Source organism: Solea solea, chromosome 20, assembly GCF_958295425.1.
Source record: "Solea solea chromosome 20, fSolSol10.1, whole genome shotgun sequence".
NCBI lineage: Eukaryota > Metazoa > Chordata > Actinopteri > Pleuronectiformes > Soleidae > Solea > Solea solea.
In genome coordinates, this window is record NC_081153.1 from 2,964,863 (window position 1) to 2,985,307 (window position 20,445).

The 20,445-nt window shown below is 39.8% G+C and overlaps 1 protein-coding gene across 3 annotated transcripts in view; it reads left to right on the forward strand.

Annotated features, from left to right (window-relative positions):
• The window catches only part of ctdp1 (CTD (carboxy-terminal domain, RNA polymerase II, polypeptide A) phosphatase, subunit 1), a 55,442-nt gene that overhangs the window by 8,881 nt on the left and 26,116 nt on the right, over nt 1-20,445 (forward strand). For all 3 annotated transcript variants that reach the window (XM_058619236.1, XM_058619237.1, XM_058619238.1), the window contains exons 9-12: nt 2,155-2,296; nt 2,433-2,663; nt 3,983-4,139; nt 17,621-17,877. In XM_058619236.1, the coding sequence (XP_058475219.1) occupies nt 2,155-2,296; nt 2,433-2,663; nt 3,983-4,139; nt 17,621-17,877 (787 nt within the window). The remainder of the gene's footprint in view (nt 1-2,154; nt 2,297-2,432; nt 2,664-3,982; nt 4,140-17,620; nt 17,878-20,445) is intronic.

The window sequence follows — 20,445 nt, forward strand, 5'->3', positions numbered from 1 at the left end:
GAATACACTACTATTAGTGTTTCTCAGAGGGCAGCCAGTGTGATGAGCTCTGGTTATTATGACATTAAGGCTCCGCAAGCATTACACACACTGTTAAATCCCTGACTGTGTTATACTGAAGCAGCAGCAGCAGCAGTAGTAGGTGGATGTTCTCATTGCATTAACTGTTACTAAATACCTCAGGTTTTGGCTGTTGGACACGCACACAATGTCCCATGAATGCAATAATAACACCAACATTATAATTATATATTATGCTGAAAACTCGTTGCTAAATCTGAACATTTAATCAGAAGTTAAACCATAAAATGCTAGATTTACCATAGTAAACTAAATAAGTTTTAGTTTTGTACTGGTCTGACAAAGTATGATGTTTAAAGACCTCCATAGTTCTTGAACTTGCTCAAAGACAAATCCCAGAATGTATGGATGGCACTATACAATTTAGCTGATCAATGAAGTCTGTTATTTACATACAGAACATACAGGGACATACAGTATCAGCCACAAAAAGATGGATTCAGGTCAGTATGAGTAATACGTCACTTAAAAAAGAACTAGAACATCAGAAAATGTCTTTTGTTTGTTCCTCTCACACACAGGCAATAGGTCACTTGAAGTTTTAACTGCCAGTCCCTCAATCATGGAACACGTTGAATCCATGATCTATCAAGAAGAATAAGACACCATGTTCAATAATGGTGTCTCCTATCGTTAAAATGATTGTTCCTCAGTTCTGTGAGTGGGCCTTTTTCGTGGCTGTGCTTGTGTGCTCTATAGATCTTGCTTCAGTCAAGCTTACATGCACATGTGAGACTTCTTTGGGCCTGGTTAGCTGACTTTAAACATTATTTGTGCCACATTAATCACACTACTTGTGTTGCTCTGAGAATAACAGTGACCCTCAGTTTACTGCTTTGGTCCAAGACCAAAATATCTTAAAAAGTATTGGCTGGATTCAAGCAAACCCGAAGGTTGAGAGTAGAGCTGCAACTAACGATTATTTTCATTAATCTGTTGAATATTTTCTCGATTAACCTAAAAATGTCAGAAAATGTTGAAAAATAGCAATTAGTGTTTGTCAAACCTGGAAATGATGATGTTCTTAAATGTCTTGTTTTTGTCCTCATACCAAAATTATTCAGTTTTAATGATAGGAACCAGAAACTACAGTATTCCCATTTAAGAAGCTGAAACAATCGGAAATCTTGTTTTAATCATGAAAAAAGCTTCAAACTGATTAATCGATTATGAAAATAGTTAAGTAATTGTTTCAGCTCTTGTTAGGAGAAACATTGATGGTCCTCGGTGAGGACTCACTTTTCCCTGAGCATCATGGCATATCAGAATTTCATTCTGCCAGCTGCTGTGTTTTATGACCAAATACTTGCCATAATAATGCCTTTCCCATCACCCTCAACTACAATGCTAATTGAAAAAATGTTAGCATGTTGCCATGATGCCAAATCATTTAAAACTTTGTACATCACAGCGAGGATTTTGCATTTAGCCTTTAGCACCATTGCATCTAATCACAGCCTCACAGAGCTGCTGACGTGGCTGTTGACTCTTAGACCATATAATTTAATTAAGCATCAAATTTGAATTGTAATAATAATAAAAACAGACTGGAGTCAGTTTATTGTCTGTATATTTTGCCGCTTTTATGGCAATCAGCAAAAAACACCGAGCAGCCATTTTGCATAATTTACACCACCCGAACTAAGAATATGTCCACAAACAAACGGGAGTCCAGGTCTGAACAGACATTTGATTGCCACGCATGGATACAATGACCTGGGGTTAATGAGCTTCTACACTCTAAGATTCAATTTGGTGTCCTAGTGTCAAACGTCAATGCGTGTCATTCACACAGAAACATGCCCGCTGTGTTCATTTAACGTGAACAAAACACTGTTTTTAGGTTCCCGAGAAAACCATTTAGTTGGCAGAGAAGTGAAAGCTATGGCTTCAAAGGAAAATCCTTACTATCTTTTTCTGCTAATATTGACCAGGCAATTATTTCCCCTTCCCTTCCACGACAAAAAGTCCGAACATTGATCTGAATTAGTCAGGAGAAGTCAGCATTGTAGCAGTGTACTGTGTTTTGGTAATAGCTTTTGATTGTGTGGTCATTCTCTCCTATCACCAAAGGCACCGAGAAGGTTCGCCAGGCACAGGGCTGCAAGCACCTTCACGTTGTCACCCCTGACTGGCTATGGAGCTGTCTGGAGCGCTGGGAGAGGGTGCAGGAGCAGCTTTACCCACTAAAGGAGGATTACTCCAAGATGCAAAGGTGTGAAGAGCTGTTTTTTAAGTTCAGGCCCCCATAAACAACTTGTCTATAATTCATAATAAAATCCTTCTACAGATATTGACGACATCAAAGTGTCTTTTAAGGTAATCCATGTTTTTTTTCTTGGGGGTGAAAGGAGCAACAGTCCAGCAGGTTTCCCTGAAAATAGGGGCTCCCTTCAGAAGCCTGTTTTCCAGCAAGCTCCCATCCTCCGCAGACCGCCACCTCTGGAACCAGAGATCCGGACCTACGACCCCGTCACGGGAAAGCTAATCCGCAAGGGCCCACATGTGTCTCGGCCGCCACACTACCTCCAGGCGTCGGGGTCTTTTTTGCTGCATGATCACGGAGAACAGTCTTGTCTCAGGTAAATGTGTGCAGTTTGAGCAGTAGGTAAAGACGTCCCTGAACGGGGATATGCCGCTAAAGTGATTAACTGAAAACACTTAAATGCAGCAGTCGCATCATAAAAACTTCCTTCTGAATCAAAAAATAATTTCTTCACACATTTCTGAATCCATGTCTGCATAAATTGTGACGCTCGGGTGTTATGACCAGTTTTTTAACAGAAACGTGGGAGTTACAATGCTCAAATTTACTGCACATTTGCACATAAGAGTCTTTAAATGTACGACTGTGTCCACTGGGCCTCTTTTATACTCTCCTCTCTGTAAACTGAAACAGCTGTTGGTGTAGTGCTACTGTACGGTGTGAATTACCCCCAATAGGGACATGCGGCATCTTCAGCTATCAGCTGAGGCACAGTAAAACTCGCCGAATAAGCCTTTTACTGCATGGATTTTTATTACGCTGTTGGTGGAGAAAGCCGGTCAGCCACAGTGCACAGTGTTGTCTGTTGTTGCTCCCAGAAGAGCCACCAAACTTGTGCTGCACTGTTTTAAATACAAGCCTATTATAATCCAGGCTGTTTACTTATATTGAAAATCTTTGCTGCTCATCCAGTCATTAGTCTTTTTTTTTCGGATGCAGGTAACAAATCCTAATGACAAATGCCTACTCTGCCACAGAGAGGCCGCGGCCTCTGCTATCTTAAAATGTATATCATTTAATACATTGGTAATTATAAACTGAAGATTCATAATCGCAAGCATGAAATTGGCCCAATTTATTCACGCTTCAGAGGACGTGAGAAGATTTAAGAGGCGAAGCATGGACTAGAATTTAATCATCAAGCCAGATCTGTTCAATTAAGCACAAGGCAAAGTATAGAAACATCATCTTCCCACTTGCAGAAGATATGCATCTAAGGGTTTGGGTTTGTTTTTTTTTTTTGCCACAGAGAGAAAAGCCTTTGCCGTTCTCAAATCTTCAGGTCAGCCTTCATTCATTCAGCCTGCAGACTACATCAGCTCATTGTCTCAGAAAAATGTGCTCATTATGTCCAGTGTCTGCAGATGAATGCAATTTCCTTCTGCTTCCCATGAGTTTTTATTTTTAGTGTTATGAATGCATGTCCTGTAATTGATAAAAACTGATATAAAACAAAGCAAAGTGCAAAGCGCCCCTCATAAAACTACTATTAATAAAATAAATATCATAGAAACCTGTTGTCTTGATTATTCTGTGCTCTATGTTGTATTATGTCGCTATTTAGCTTGTCCTACTTCATTGGAATAAAGCCGTTCACCTTAATAGTCGGTTTTTTTGTCTGATATTTTTCCACAGGGGAACGTCAAAGAGTCTGCAGGACGGCGTGACACAGTCGTCTAGCCAAGACGACGAGCAGCCGGGGCCATCTCGTCGTCAACGACAGCCGAGCATGTCAGAGACGATGCCTCTGTACACTCTTTGCAAGGAGGATCTAGAGAGCATGGATAAAGAGGTAAGAAAAATCTGTTACGTTAGTGTAGAAGACTCAGAATATATTGTCATTAAATTAAAAGAGCTGTAAGATCTGACATTTTTTGCCGCGCTAATATAGTTGTGATGAAGATTTTTTTTCTTACTGTATGTCTGATCCACTCCACAACTTTTCATCTTTTTGGTGAAGAGTTTAAAAACGGGTAACCTTGTTTTAATCTACTCAGTTAGGCAGCCTAAAACTATGGAATAATATTTGTGTCAGTAAATGTAATTCCATTTCACACAACACTTTTTAAGAAGGAAATAAAATATTGATTTTAATCATTCAAAAATATTTTATTTTATTGTTACACTTGTTCTTTGTGCTCCCTCACTTGTTCTTTGTGCTCCCTGATTTGTACTTTACGCTCCCTGATTTGTACTTTGCGCTTCCTCACTTGTACTTTGCGCTCCCTCACTTGTACTTTCTCACTTGTACTTTGTGCTCCCTCACTTTGTACTTTGCGCTCCCTCACTTGTACTTTGCGCTCCCTCACTTGTACTTTGCGCTCCCTCACTTGTACTTTGCGCTCCCTCACTTGTACTTTGCGCTTCCTCACTTGTACTTTGCGCTTCCTCACTTGTACTTTGCGCTCCCTCACTTGTACTTTGCGCTCCCTCACTTGTACTTTGTGCTCCCTGATTTGTTCTTTGCACTCCCTCACTTGTTATTTGCGGGAAGCTGCCTGCTGATTGGTTACCAAGTTTTGGAGTGACGGCTCAGTGGACGGGGAGTCGTCACTCTATCTGTCTGGAACTTGTCAATATTTTATTTGCTTCTTAAAAAGTGTTGACTTCTTAGAAATATTGACACAAATCTAATTCCATATAAAACCTTTTTACAAACCATGATCACAAATTAAAATAACAGTAAATCAAACATTTACAATGAAACATTACAATACCAAGAACGTCATCTTGTATGAATGACATGATGGATTTATCTGTTGAAACTGCATTTACAGTACAATGCATTTGGCAATATCAGTAATGTACTTCTTAATTAGCTTTAAAAGCATCAGAGCAGCACGTCAGCTCTACTTTCTGCGTTAGATATTTTTTGCCGTTCTTGGAATTGTGAAGTGATTACTCGTGTCTGAGAGCTCTGCACCTCCTGCTTGGATAATACCATTTAATGTAGAGGGGTCCTTGAGATCTGCCAAGAGCCTCTCAGCAGGTGATTATTCTAAAGAAAAAGGCATGGGATGTGACGTGTGACGAGCTGCGTTTGGTGGGAGGTCATTTGTAGGTTATCGTGGTTATTATTAAGTCCCTTTTTCATGTAATAGGACTCATTGGAAATCTGCTCTGGTGATCACTCAACTACATTATTTTTCCTATAAAACTTAAAGTATGAATAAAATATGTGAATTTGTAATCATGTACTTAATAATATCACAGGTGTTTTAAGACAAATCAAACATTTTATTAATTGATCGAATTGCAACGTGTACATTTCTTGTAGTTAGAAGTTTATGGACACTTTTTTATGGAAGCCTATTTTACTTTTTGTGGTTGATTCCCACAGCTCTAATCAACTTTGGCTCCAGGCACAATAAATGTGTTCTTTGTTAAATGGTTCACAATATTCAATACAATGCATGGTCTTTTTCCAGTATGAAAACAAATGCCATACAATTTTAAGAATGTGTGATAAATATCCTCAAATAAAACCCTTCCTAACAAACCACAAAAACCAAATCTGCTAACAGACTTGGGGGTAGCATTAGACCCAGTAATGTTCTTTTCAGCTAAATAGCTAAATGGATTTGTTGCCTTAAACCACAAGATCTAATACAGGTTATATATCCTGCAAGGAAATGGGACTTTGAATTTAACTTAATGATGTGGACGTCAGAGTGATTGGTCACACTTTATGTGACAAACCGTTACCAGGATACAGGAACAGTCTGCCTAGTTATTAACTTAGTTGAATTCTGAAGTTAAATAACTCTGGAGCTGCAGGCAACAGCTCAGTCTTAACTGCAGTACGGTGATTTTGTTGAAATGGGCTTTTTACTTTTCTCTGTTCTTGCTTCTGCATCGTTGTGTTCCAGGATGGTGCAGTGCTGCATCACTTTTATACTGTGGTCCCAGCTCGCCATGGCGGGACTGCCGTGGGTTAGGTTTATTTTCGGGGCGAGGTGAGCCGGTGGAAAGAGAAATAGTGACCTAAAATACTGTCAATGCAAAACTGCTTCATTTTTAATTCATATCGCAAAGCGGTCAAGGTTTTCGCCTGATATAATTTCCTGGTGAAAACAAGGCTAAGCTACTGTATGGTCTCTTGACCTTTGCCTAATAATAAGGCCTTCCTCATTCATAGTATTTTCTGTAACTAAACTGCAAAGTAGTCATTCTGTTCCCTCACGTCAATGCCATCAAACTAATACCCAGTGAACACGAATGGCCATGTGATATGTGTTGTTTTTTTACACGGATAGTATTTGTGATAAGCAGCATCATCTGGATTTAGATTATTTTGGTTTAAAAAAATACTTCAAGCAGCATTATTGCCCAAACGTTTGTATCCGTGTTCCTTCCTTTATTTCATAGTTTTTCTTTAAATACTTTCTCTGATAATTGGTTTACTTGGGGTTCCTGGTAAGAGGCAATTAGTCACAACTCATCAATGACTGGTTTATCGCACTGGAAATTGTGTAATGTGAACAAGGCTTTATTGAAACATAATTATATTAAGATATATATTATTACTGTCGAGCAGATAAACACAGAGACATTAATTTTATTCTATTGCCATTTAGTGTTAATCTTTCATTCTCTGAGTGTTTGAATTTTAACTTGAAATGCCGAGTAGCACTTGTAATAGTTGCCCCAAGCATGACACTCTTCTGCACTGAAGAATTTTGACAGTTCTACAGAGCCTACTTTCAGATTCTGGGCTTTGATTGGGTAATTGCTTTTTTTCAGAGGATGTTCAAGTGAATAAGTGAAAAGCCCAAAGACGGAGCTCTTTCCTGACTAATGAACTGACGGATATCATTGTATTTGAAAGTAATGATCCCCCAAAATTTCCATCCAAAAGATGATTTATTTGTGGTATCATTCAGTACAGCAGCTATGGCATTAACAGGACATATTTAAAAAGACCAGGCCAGTATTTGTTTCTATAGCAGGGAACAAACTGACTGTTTCTATTATTAATCTGGAAATGGTACATTTTGTCATTGGCAGGGTCAGCCATAGAGGGGGTGCCATAGCTACTGTGTCAGAGCGCAGTCTCATTCATCCCACATGGAAACCAAAATTCAAAACAATTTTTTTTTTTTTAAAGCCATTGTGCAATTGAAACATTGTCATTGCAGCGTGGCCTCAAGGATAATTTTCAATCCTACTCAAAAGCCAAACTCTTGTTGCCTTACGCAACACTGTCACAGTCAAATATTGAGTTGGTTAATGAGGTGTTCAGTGCTCACTCCAGGTATTGTTTTTTTTTTTTTAATACACCAGCAGCTCTTATTGTGTAAATGTGACATTTCGATGGGCTGAGCATGAATCTGAGTGAAGTTCACAACTGAATAGCGATGATTTGATGGTTGTTTTTGTCGTAAAGCACTTAAACCTTCCCTGATTCAGACAGAGTGGATCAAAGATTTCTGAAAGCTGAATAATAACTTTTGATGTAATAATAATATATCAAAAATGGAAACGAAAAAACGTGGCTCAGTGGTAGAAGGAAGGGTGTGTGCTGAATCCCTAGCTTTGCTAATCTACATGCCGATGTGCCCCTGGGCAAGACACCCAACCCCAGACTGTGCCTGTTATGTGAGTTTTGCATCGGCCTCTAAAGCACTCACATTTAATGAATTTATTTGCATTTTTAATCAATTCTGAATGCATTTCACCTGAATAAACATGGCTAGAAGTGGCAGACGTGCACCCAGTCATAGACTTCTTTTGTTACGCAGCTCCGTATCTTAGCCCACAAGCTCTACTCTTTTACCCTAAGGAGGCTTCATTCGTATTAGAGCTGCAACTAACGATTATTTTCTCGATTAATCATTTGGTGTTAGAATATCAGAAAACCTTCAAAAAATGTGGATTGGTGCTCTTCAAACCTGGAAATTATGATGTTCTCAAATGTCTTGTTTTGTCCACAAACCAAAATGATTAACTTTTTTATTGATTTCTTTGTTATCCAGAGCAAAGAAATGAAGAAAATATTCACATTTTTAAACAATCGGAAATCTTGTTTTAATCATGAAAAAAGCTTCAAACCGATTATTTGATTATCAAAATAGTTGTCAATTAATTTAATTTAATTGCCATTATCCACAAGAGGACTCAATAAATTGGGAGATGGCATGTGTTTAACATGCAACTAAATCGTTTTAGTGAAGTTATGAACTTAAACGGTAATTTGTAGACACATTGTACTTCCTACATCACCTTCCTTGGACTGCCTTGCCTTAGCAAAAGGGCAGCCTGTGACATTCTTAAACACTGGAACATCTTCAGGGCAAATGGAAAGAACTATTCTTAATTGGCTTGAGCAAGGTACACATGAGTCAGGTAGACCTCACTTTTAAATGTCACCAATGATTACACGATGGTGTGTGTCAGTTTACCTGGAGCAACATGTGCATGGTTGCCCCGGCAAAGAATCACGATGTTGTACTAACTGGGTGACCTTTCTTTGAAAACCACTGTTCCCTTGTTACCTCTGTAATTACTGGAGCTGACTGCACTCTTTTTTTCCTTCTCTCTCTCTCTCTCTCTCTCGCTTCCAGTACTGTTAGTTATGATTGGTTGGGAGATGTTGACCCGTATTTGGTACCTTTTTAACAAACTAAAATATGAACTACGTTAGCTGTGATTAGACTGTGGTGATTGTAGCCAGTGGGGTTTGTAGCCTCGGATGCTCTTATTGATTTACTACGGTTTAACTTGCTGTATAATTCTTGTCCCTCACTTAAATGATTCTTCTTAAATGATTCTCTTTATCCATGCTCTCTAGAAATGGGGCTTCTTTAGTGATAGATTCGCTGTAGTGGTAAAACAATTCCTCGATTAATTGAGTACTAAATTAATCAACTATTTTGATTATCGATTAATCGGTTTGAGTGTTTTTAAGCTATATATATATGTATATGTATGTGTATATATATATGTATGTATGTATATATATATATATATATGTATGTAAGACTATATATACACATATACATATATATGTATGTAAGACTATATATACACACATATACACACACACACATATATATATATATGTGTGTGTGTGTGTATATGTGTGTATATATAGTCTTACATACATATATATGTATATGTGTATATATAGTCTTACATACATATATATATATATATATATATACATACATACATACATACATACATATATATATATATATATACACATACATATATATATATATATATATATATATATATATATATATATATATATATATATATATATATATATATGTGTATGTGTATATGTAAGACTTCAAATAGAGTGTCTCTCCATCCTGGTTTAGGTATAAACAAGTCCTTTAAGTCATTAAATAGGGATTGATTGTTAGACAGAGTAGGATGAGGATATACACTCAGGTGTGACACAGTGTGACACAGTGTGACACAGTGGCCCTCAGAGACATGGCTCACTAAGCCTTGGATCATGGGAGATCAGTCACTGTGATCCCCGCTCTTCCTCTGCCTGCATTTATGGGTCTCTCACAACCACAATACAAGCTTGACCTCGGGATTTAGAAAGAGAACCTTCTGCATGAGTTTGCACATATATAAAGCCTTATTCAGGAAGTTTTCTCCCCCCTTGATTACTATAGTGATGCAAATTACTGCTCACAAGCATGTACCACAGATAAGCAAATCCACTATATGAAAGCCTTAATTGCTCTGCGGGCAACAGACTTACAGGTTAGTGATTACAGCTCCAACTGTGAAGAATCACAGCCAACCCAATGTAGCTTCCACGTATATAACACACAGTCCAAACAATTTGACTCGAGTTTCTGTTGATTTAATTTATGTATATTTTCATTTTGCAACTAAACTGAAGCAGCAATGCTTTTCCTCAACTGACAAAGCTGCTCAGGCCTGATAGGAACACCTCCTCTTCTCAACTTGACGTTTCACAGACATCAACTTAAAGCCCCCAAAATAAGATGTGAAATTTTTGGAATGAAGAAATGCCAGGACAAAAAAACAACTGAATATGGTTATGCGTGGAGTTCCTGAATATTAAAACATGAAAACTGACACCAAGCGAAGCACATAAGTGATGTGTGTTATGACATGGTTATGTCATGCATATTGGACTACACCGTGCCTGATCATTCTTTCATTCAGCGCTTTATCCTCCACATGAAAGTGGCAGGGAGCTGGAGGTAATCCCAGCTGACACAGTGAAAGGCGGAGTACACATTTGACATAATATGTAGACGAACTACCAAGGACTGTGGGAGGAGGCCGGAGTACCTGAAGAAAACCCACGCCAATCAGAAAGGCCCTCAGTTGAACCGGGATACGAACCGGTGACCTTCTTGCCGTGAGGCAACGGTGCCCGCCATGAGGCGTTCAATGCCCGATCATAACAAATACTTTTCTTTAAAGATCCCATAGCCCGGAATTGCCAATTAACGCTGCGCCATACTTCACCTAAAGGAAGGAGCAGTGCCAACAATACGTATGTAACTGTCTTTGTGTGCTTGTTTTGTCATTTAGCATTAGCGATAGCCGGCTACAGACTAAGCTACACGCTACGCTTGTGTTACATTTGCATGTGTGTTTATCATCTTGGTAACCACAACGTTATCCAAGCTACAGGTGTCCTGCAGCAGTCTGTCACTTGTCACAGTGTCTTCTGACTCTGGGTCAGACTCCGGATCAAATGCGAAAGGGATTACAGCATTACTCAATGTTTTGATAATTGCTAGCGGGGCATCTGCCTTTCCAGAGGGGGAGCTGCGGATCTGAGAGCTGACGTGCCAATTACGTCACTTCCAGGTAACTGGCCAATCACAAGACAGTGGGAGAGCTCTCGTTGGCTGGCCAATCACAAGACAGTCTGTGTTCTGCGGGTATGGTTTTGGTATGAAACAGCACGGCGGACGTGATGAGACATTTACATTGGCTCGATGGTAGCGACTAGGACGTTTTTTTACCATAGAAATTACTTCATGTTTGTAAGTACACCTCCATATCTCACATATAAGTGAGATAGGACCATGCTATGGCCGCTTTAAGTAACCCCTTTGACCTTGGTTCATACCAAAGATCAGGAGACAACTGTGAGTTGCAACAAATAATAACTATGTTTTTATGATTGAATACTCCAGGATACTACAAGTCGTATAATTAGATTTAATTGAGATGGTTCATTTTTGCGGTTTGTCAATAGACTGACGTTTTCTACATTTAAAGGTGAGCTGATTTCCTGTGTCTGAAATTGCAGACAAAAGAAAAACAACTCAAGTGTCCTTGGAAAAGTGGGAAATGGGTGAATGACAGAAATCTAAGACACTTTTAGAGGCCAGATCAACCAGAAAAGGTCTGTGTGAATGCAGGCAATTTAAAATAATTAAGTAATTATTAGAATAGCAGCAGTAAAAGTGTAAATAGTCAGCCTGTAGGCCTGAGCCAAGTGTGTGTCGCTGTCCATGGTGCTGAAAGTATTCACACATTCACACCCAAGTTTCACAGTTTGCAAAGCAGTGGGATACAGACTATCAGACTAGTGCTCGAGGGTCAGGTGCTGTCTACGAGACAAGCCTCTCTCTCATCCAAACCAAGACTTCAACGTCTGCCCATGAGTGCTATGAATATTCCCTCTGCTTCACTTGCTGACATAAATATCTCAGGTCGTATGACTGTGGCATCTTTGCCAAGATATCAACAGTTTGTGGTTGGATTTTGTTTCTGAACCAAAAACTTCCACAAAAGTACAACGAATGTTGATATAAAATGTATAAAATTCTGTGAAAGCTAATGTATCGGGAGAAATTTGGAGGTGCATAACATGTGAAGTGGTTCTGTTTCACAGTTGTGTTCTCAGCGTGGTCTTATTTAACTACCCACGACTAAACTCGGCTGCAGTGAAGCACGTCTTTCTGAAGTGATGTTAAAAAAGAAGAGGCCTGCATCTTCCTGTTGGCAAAGCTTCTTAAGATTTCTTGTTCTCAAAAGATTTGGTGTATTTGCATTTGTACGCTTGAACTTTCCCTTATGTGGGAGATGGTAGAAGTGGAGTCGAGATGTCTTTTCTCGTTAGGTCTGTTTCCATCAGAATGAGACTTAGCCTTGAATCAGTAGCTGGCTGGCATTTGACATTTAATCCTAAACCTATTGACAATTCTGGTTAATACTTGTGCATAGTGGCATTTGAGGCCTTGTGCCTCCGATTGACTGGTGTCTCTCCTATTCTTAAAGGAATACTTCACCGATAGGCATTTAGCTTTGTATTACTAGAATAGGGGAAGTATTCTTGAAAAAAATGTTTTCCCAAACTCAGTTTCCCTGGTCAGTTTCCCCTGAGTTGAGAAATATCTTCATTCTGTTCTTTGTTACATGCCCACCAGTGACACCACCAGTGACACACACCAGTCCTGTTAGCGTAACTGTTAGCAAATTCTGGGAATTAGGTCCCGTCCCCCTGAGAGTGGGTCTAAAAAGTTTGGAAAGTGCGTTGCAGTTTCAAGCCTCGGACCAAGGCCTGGACCAAGTGTCAATGGTGGGCATGTAACAAAGAAAAGAATGAAGATATTTCTTGACTCTGAGTTGACTCTGGGAGTTTGTGTTTTGGCTTTATTCACACCTAATAGTCTGCTAGACTTGGTACGATTGGGGACTTCACTCAAACTGAACCTTTTGAATACGTATTCCCCTCCTCGCCTGAGGTGGTGCTGCATCAAGAATTACTGAATAAAAAGATGAGACAAACAATAAACAAAAAACACGCTCATCGTTTTATGCGCGAATGTTCTGGTTGTGTGAACCCACAATGCCCTGCATTGTAGTCCGGTTCCTGCATTTGATTAACTTGAAGCAAACCGAGACCTATGTTTTAGGTGGACCAGAGTTCGGTTGCTTATTCACACCTCCACAAACAAACCAGACTTTACGAGCAAACAGACAAGGACTCAAATTTGAAGGGCTGGTGTTAATACGACTTTTGTTGCTAAGGCACGAGTGAGCAACATTACTTTAGCAATAATACCATAATAACCTTTCAACAAGATTTAACTCAAATTAATCTGAACTTCTGCACCTCCTAAAAAAACAATCAGTAGATTAGAGCATTTAAGCAGGACAGAGAGACGTGATCTCCAATTTTAACGACCTACGAAGGAGACCCAATCAACAGTTTTGCCTACTGCATCTTTGTCCAATATGTATCTTTTATAACTCTATATTTTACCAGTCATCATCATGCCTCCATGTCCGCTTCTCTTCCCAGACATTAGCATTAATTATTTTTGTACCTCAGTTGAGCTTTTTTCCCACAAATGCAAAACCAGTATATTCATCGATGCACACTTTAACTAACTAACATGTCCGTCATCATTCTCTATGTGACACTCATTGTCCCACCTCAGTCCAACTTTCATGAATAAAGCAATTAATTTTAGCTGGGGGATAACAATCTCGTATAATCCCCCCGTCAATGGAAATTTGGTAAAACTGTCCCTGTGCACAGTCTTGCAATATCCCAGTACAAACACAACATGGCCAGGTCCATGGATGCTGATTGACTGGCTGCATAAAAATGTATTAAGCTCCTACTATGGGTTCTTCCTCAAGTATTTTCAGAATTTTCATTCCAGATATATTATTATGATCTTTTCTGAGATATGTTAATCCACTGAGATATTGGTATTTTGGACTCAAAAGGAACCTGTGCTCCAAAAACTCTTTCCCTTGCTCAGCAGAGAGCAAACTTTTCTCTCAGTTCGCTTCAGTCATTGCAGTTTTACCATAGTAGGTTTGACTTGGTCTGTGTGTTTTTGTCTTTTGTTTGCGGCTGATTTGCAATTTTAATCGTGCTTTTCTGACCTACAAGACCTTTAGAAATAACTGCTTCAACAGAACTAAGTAGCATCCTCCACTGGTCCAATGTTTGCTAATCATTTAGTCTGAGCTTACCATGACAGACTGTCATGTACTATAAGCAAGAATTTCTTCAGCAGTGATGCAGAAGCCGTGCATTGTGTGTGTGTGAGAATCAGGCCTTAAATTTATCTCTTGGCTCAGCTGAAGTACATTGGTCAGTCAGTACATGAGCAGCTTGCTGCCTCCATAGTAACAGCATGTCCTAATTGCCAGTTTCATTTAAAATGAATGACTCTTGGATTCTTTTTTTTTTGCTGCACATGAATCTTTCAGTGTGAGTAGCACCTTGGGCTGGATTTAAGTCTGTTACTGAAATATCTATGTCCAGACTGAAAGTGAAATCTTAATAGCTTTGCTCTGTTGTGATATGGCCCTTTTTACATATATGTATATATGTATATATATATATATATATATATATATATATATATATATATATATATATATATATATATATATATATGCAGTGTATTTAATATAAAAAGTTTTATGTCGGCGTGATCGTGACTCTCCTTCACAGTAGATTACAAGTCTTGGCACAAAAGGGCAGCAGCATACGTGTTTCATCAAAAATACATTTTGTGCCTTGGAAGCCACCCATGGCTCCAGTGATCACCAGGTGTTAGCCAGGATCTGAGAATAGGGTGTCTACCTTTTTTTTTTTTTTCTTTCCAATTGCACGGTAGTGGGGTCCGGGGGGAGGCTCCTCCGGAATTTTTTTTAAAAATCAAGTGCTATTTCCTGCGTTATGGGGCATTCTAACTGCATTATACAATACATTTTGTGAGCTTATACGGCATACATTTTGTACATATATATATTACAAATGCAAACTTACCAATTTGTCTTCTCACTTTGCTCTGAATAATGTGAATAAATGAATATATATACCAGTATATATTGTAGCAATCATAGATCCATGAATAAGAAACAAACTATGACCCATTATTTATATTATTGCAAGCGGCGATTTAATGTGTCCATGAATGCAGTGATGGCTGTGTCGAAGTCGAACTTGTCAAGGGGTACTTTGGCATAACTCAGCCCGATCAGTTTTTCCAGGTTGGGAAGCTGTAGAGTTCCTCTCAATTTCTCCTTGATGCGGTTCTGGCAGCTGAACAACCTCTCTGCCTTGTGATACAGGAGACTGTAACTTGCACATCACAAGGAAAATGTGCTGTTTAGAAAGTAATTAAGGAGCTTCATCTGATGCTGGCTAACCTTAACCATGATAATGTGTAAATAGTGAATGTAGAAAAGCCTTACCTCTGTTTTGCCCACAGTTTATTCATTTTAATTTGTTTCAAATTGTTTGACGTTAGAGCAGCTTGGTGTTTCATCTTGCAATTGATCATGTAATTATTCACTCGTATGGACAACCCCATGTGCGTTTCTTTATATTTTGTTAGTTCTGCTCAATGATTGGTCGTGACTGACTACGTGAGCCGCACATGCGGCTTTTGGATCATATAAACTTCCTGTTTAGCGGGAGACAAAATATTGAAATTTCGTAGGAAATAATGTAAATGGTGCTGTATTTGGTGTTGGTAGTTGTAAAAGTATCTTTGGTGAAATTTGGTGCCATCATCGATTTGTTTCAATTTTGAGTCGTCGAAATGACGGGTCGACGCATCGCTGGCTAAAGCCCTGATGATCACACGACTACCATGAACCACTAATCCCAAGAATTTTCCACTGCTGCTTGGGGAAATATGGATTTAAACCACTTTCATTTTATTTATTGGATACAAGGATGTTCACGCAGATGTTTCTTTTGCGACTATTCTTTATGAAATTTGTGACTTGAACTGGAATCTATATTTCTGTGAGGACATTTTGGCTGTTACTTGTAACTTTAAAGGGCCTTTTGGAGGATAAGGGTTAGAATTTGGTTTAGGTTAAAGGTTATGGTTTAGTTGTGCTAATGTAAATTGTTTCTAGATGATGCCCACCAACACTGACATAACTTGTCCAGTGTTGTGTTTTGTCTTTTTCCAAAATCATGCCACCTCCCTTTGCCAATGCTTTGTATGGCTACATAAATAGCTAGCAATTACACTTAAATGTGGCCGTCTTGATGCTAGTCATGATCTTGCCACGACCCCTGCAAGCGTGCCCCTCTGTGTAAATGGCCGATCAATGAGTCGGTGGACAAAAAGCTGCATATTTGCTGTGGCAATTTTCCCCTCAGACAATCAGCTAAGCTGTTTGGAGTTTTCAGTAACCTCGGGGCAATTTAAACGATGAGCTGTTAAAGATTGAAATACAAGATTGATAAAGCGTGTGAAAGCTGTTTTGCTTTAATAGCAGGCCAGAGTATCCCAGCATACAGATTAACTTGGTTGTTTCGTCTGGCCTGAGTTTATTACTTCTACTATTCTTCCATCTGTTGTGGGTTGACAACAGATAAACTGTTCATAATATACTTAATATCAATATCTCCCTCTGAAACGCAGTACTTGCTGTTTTAATGTGACACATTTTAATCACCAAATTCGTCTGGCATTATCATTATTATTGGGTTTGGTGAGAAGGTTTATACCACACTCTTTTCTTTACAATATAGTATCAAGGTGAGGCCCAGCAGCAAGGTAGCTGAAGGTAAACACAGTGTGGAAACCAGCTGTTCCAAAGGTCACTCATTTCCATGTTTTTCTTGTTTTTTATGCTAATCTAAGCTGATCTAATGCTGGCTGTGGCTTCATATTTACGGTAATGACAGTGGCATTAGCCTTTTCATTTAATTCTAATGAACATATATTTCCATTTTCAACAATGTAAGGGAACTGTAAATAGCCATCTTGTACCGATGGAGGTTTTGTTACTCAAATGACCTGCTCACCCAAGGTTTAATGGCTTTCCAAGTTTACAGTACAGCAGAAAATTCATTTATTTATAGAATGGAAAACCACTTTCCTGTTAGTAATTAGATGCATGATTAAAATCTGCATCAGTGCATCGAGGGAACTTGCTAATTCATGTTGCTCCTCTTGATGAGTTTTTCCCTCCAATAAAACATTTAATTGTTACTGTTTAATAATTACAAATGAAAGCCAGGTCATGGAATTTAAAAAAAGTTAACTTGAGGAGTATATTTTGGCTCAGATTTGGTGGATATCTAATCTGTCAGTGTAATAATAATAATAATTTGTGTTGAAACAAAGGGTCAGTGGGTTTCATAAACAAAACACAAGGATACCTTTTGGAGTGGACGTATGTACATTGTGTGTTGAAATGTTATATATTAATATGTAAAACTGAAATTACCAAAGAAAAATGCCATCTGACCCAAAACAAAAAAAGCCAAAGCCACAGCTCACGGAAGCTCTTTCCTAAAATATAAAAAAATAACAGGTGGACGACATCTTAGGTGAGGAGAGCGACAACGAGAGTGATGGGCAAGGGAAGGAGAAGCCAGTTAATGAGGAGGTGGAGGATGAAGAGGAGGAGCAGCAGCAGGAGGAGCAACAACAACAGCAACAACAAGAGCAGCAGCAGCAGCAGCAGCAGCCAGGAGCTGGACAGATAGGAGATGTGCTCATTCCTCAAGCGCAGAGCCTGGAAGAGAATCTTCAGACACCATCCAGCCAGGCCAGTGCTGGTGTTCTAAGGTGAGACACCAAATGTCATGAGAAAAATCTGTCATTCTGTTTAGTATAATATTATTTTCTTTTTTATTACTACTACCCCTTCACTGGCTCCGTTTTGTGTCATGACAACAGTCATGACAGTCAACAGTGTTGGCACTCTCCTCTGTCCCAATTGACCCCCAACTTCTTGCAACCACACCTCCAGGTGAGAGGGTTTGCAGAATCTACTGCACATTTCCAGGTCTTAATTCTCCAGTGTGTGTATTATCATTATTAAAGGGGACATATTATGCAAAATCAACTTTTTAACCATTTCAATACTTATATTTGGGACAATGGAGGCCCTACCAGTCGCCAAAGTGTGGAAAAAGAATACTCAGTCATGTTTTCGTGGTCACTCTTAGTGTAAGTATAGGCGATAAAACACACGATGTTGAATTCCCTGCGCTTATGACGGCAGCATGCGCATTTCACCGCGAATGTTACCGCCCACCAGTAAGTTTACTTCGAGAGCTCCACCTTAGCTCCACCTTGTCCCTGCGAGAGTGCAGGCGAGGGAGGAAGAGCGGTATTATGTCAACGCGGAGGGACAAGTGTGCTGTTGGTGGCTGCACAGTGGAGCACAGTGTTTTACACAAACTTCCAGCCTCAGAGGATTTTATATATGAAGCTAATGTGCCGGATAAAGTCAGCAAACGTGTGTGTTCGTGTGTTCGCACCACTTCACATCAGACTGCGGCCAGCGGTCGCTGTATTTAGTCAGCGACCGTATTTCACCGACGTACAAACACACACATTGTTAAGAAAAGGTCACATAGAGCTCATAACTGACCATTCTGACACGTCCTAATTAAAAATATTTGTTCAGTACGTCCTCCATGACCGGAGCACAGACTCAGTCTGATACAGTCACATGCAGCAGCTGGCGATCAGCGGTGGCGATCAGCGGTGCTGCACTCTCTGTGCATCGGTGCTGCACTCTCTGTGAAAATCAGTTAAAAAGACATAGGGATAGCACTGACTGTGCTCCGGAGACCTCGCCACCGCTGATCGCCAGCGGCGAGCGCCGATCTGCCTAAACTGCCGCTGTATGTGGCGATCAGCGGTGGCGATCAGGGATGCTGTCCCTAAGTGTTTTTAACTGATTTACAGTTCGGCACTGTTCGGCTCGATCCTTATGTAGGACGTCTCTTCCTGTGACGGCACTCTTGCTGTTTTCTGCGCACGCTGCCATGTTGATATTGTCAGAGAACTAGTGGAGGGAGGGGGAGACGAATAGAGCTGTAAAGCGCTGTAACGAGGACAAATCAGAAACACGCTGGAAGAAGTGGGTGTGTGTTTGCCTGTGTCTCATTTGCATATAAAGGGACCATGCACGAAAACCGAGCGTTCTGAAAGGGGCGGGTTTAGCAGGGTTATTGAACTGCTATGATGCTTCATCCTTATGGTATTTTGACCAAGGCATGTCACTGACATGTTCATTAGGACACCAGGGAACTATTTTAATGGGGGAAATAGGGTATAATATGTCCACTTTAACACACCTATTCATTGTTGGGGATAAGGTGACAGTTAGACAGTCCGGTCTGTTGCCATGGAGACAAATTCCAAAACAATGGCGAAGAACGTATGAGAATCTCTTATTGCTCAGGGACAAGTCAGAGTTCAGTTGAGCTGTTTGATCACAAGAATTCTGTCTCTCTAACCTAACATACCACTCAGTCCTAATATCACAGCAGGATAAAGCACAATTACAGCGATTATCAGTTATTATTGTAGATTATTTGTTCCACAGATTTCTAACCTCCCAGTTTTTCCACACTGTCTGTTCAGCCATGCTTGTCAGAGCTTTTAAAACAGGACACCATGGTCTTGAGCCCCCCCCACACCTGCATTTACGCTCAGACACCTTTCTTTTGGTTGTAGCTTGGTTTTTGCGAGTGACTGGGCCTCTGCAAGGAGCAGCGTAATAGGTTTCTCTCTCTCTCTACCTCTGCTCTCTCTCTCTCCGCTCTTTTGGACGTGTCATACCATCTGTCACCTGCTCTGACACATTTGGTTGCTGCTAATGAGACAAGCCAGAAATACACTGTCCACAGTGTTGTTTACTTTGCTGTTGAGAACCCGTGGAAGTTGGAGTCAATTCAGTGCAGAGTTGCAAAGGAAAAAAAGCATACGATGGAACGGCTTGACACAAAAGGGGAAGACAGTGAGTTAAATTCTGAAAAAAGTGTGGACTGGTGTTATGTTGGCAGGCGGGTCTCAGTGGTCCTTCCAAACCAGTGATTCAGGCTAATAATATTACAGCTTACCTTGACATGAATGTCCTCTGTGACGACTGTGCCTCTGTCACATATTAGGTGTTTGTTTTTGTTTTTAAGCACTGGCTCACTGGAAACCTTATGCAGTTGTTGAGGCTGTCCTAGTCACAGGGGTATATGCTGTATTCCATGAAGTTCCACTGTAATTGCTGGTGGTTGCTTTAGTTGCTTTTTGCTTTTTTAATTGCTTGCAATCATTGTGCTATAAACTAAGACCCAATCTGGACCTAATGCAGAGGATTTAATCTGGGTGGATTTTTGTGTTACC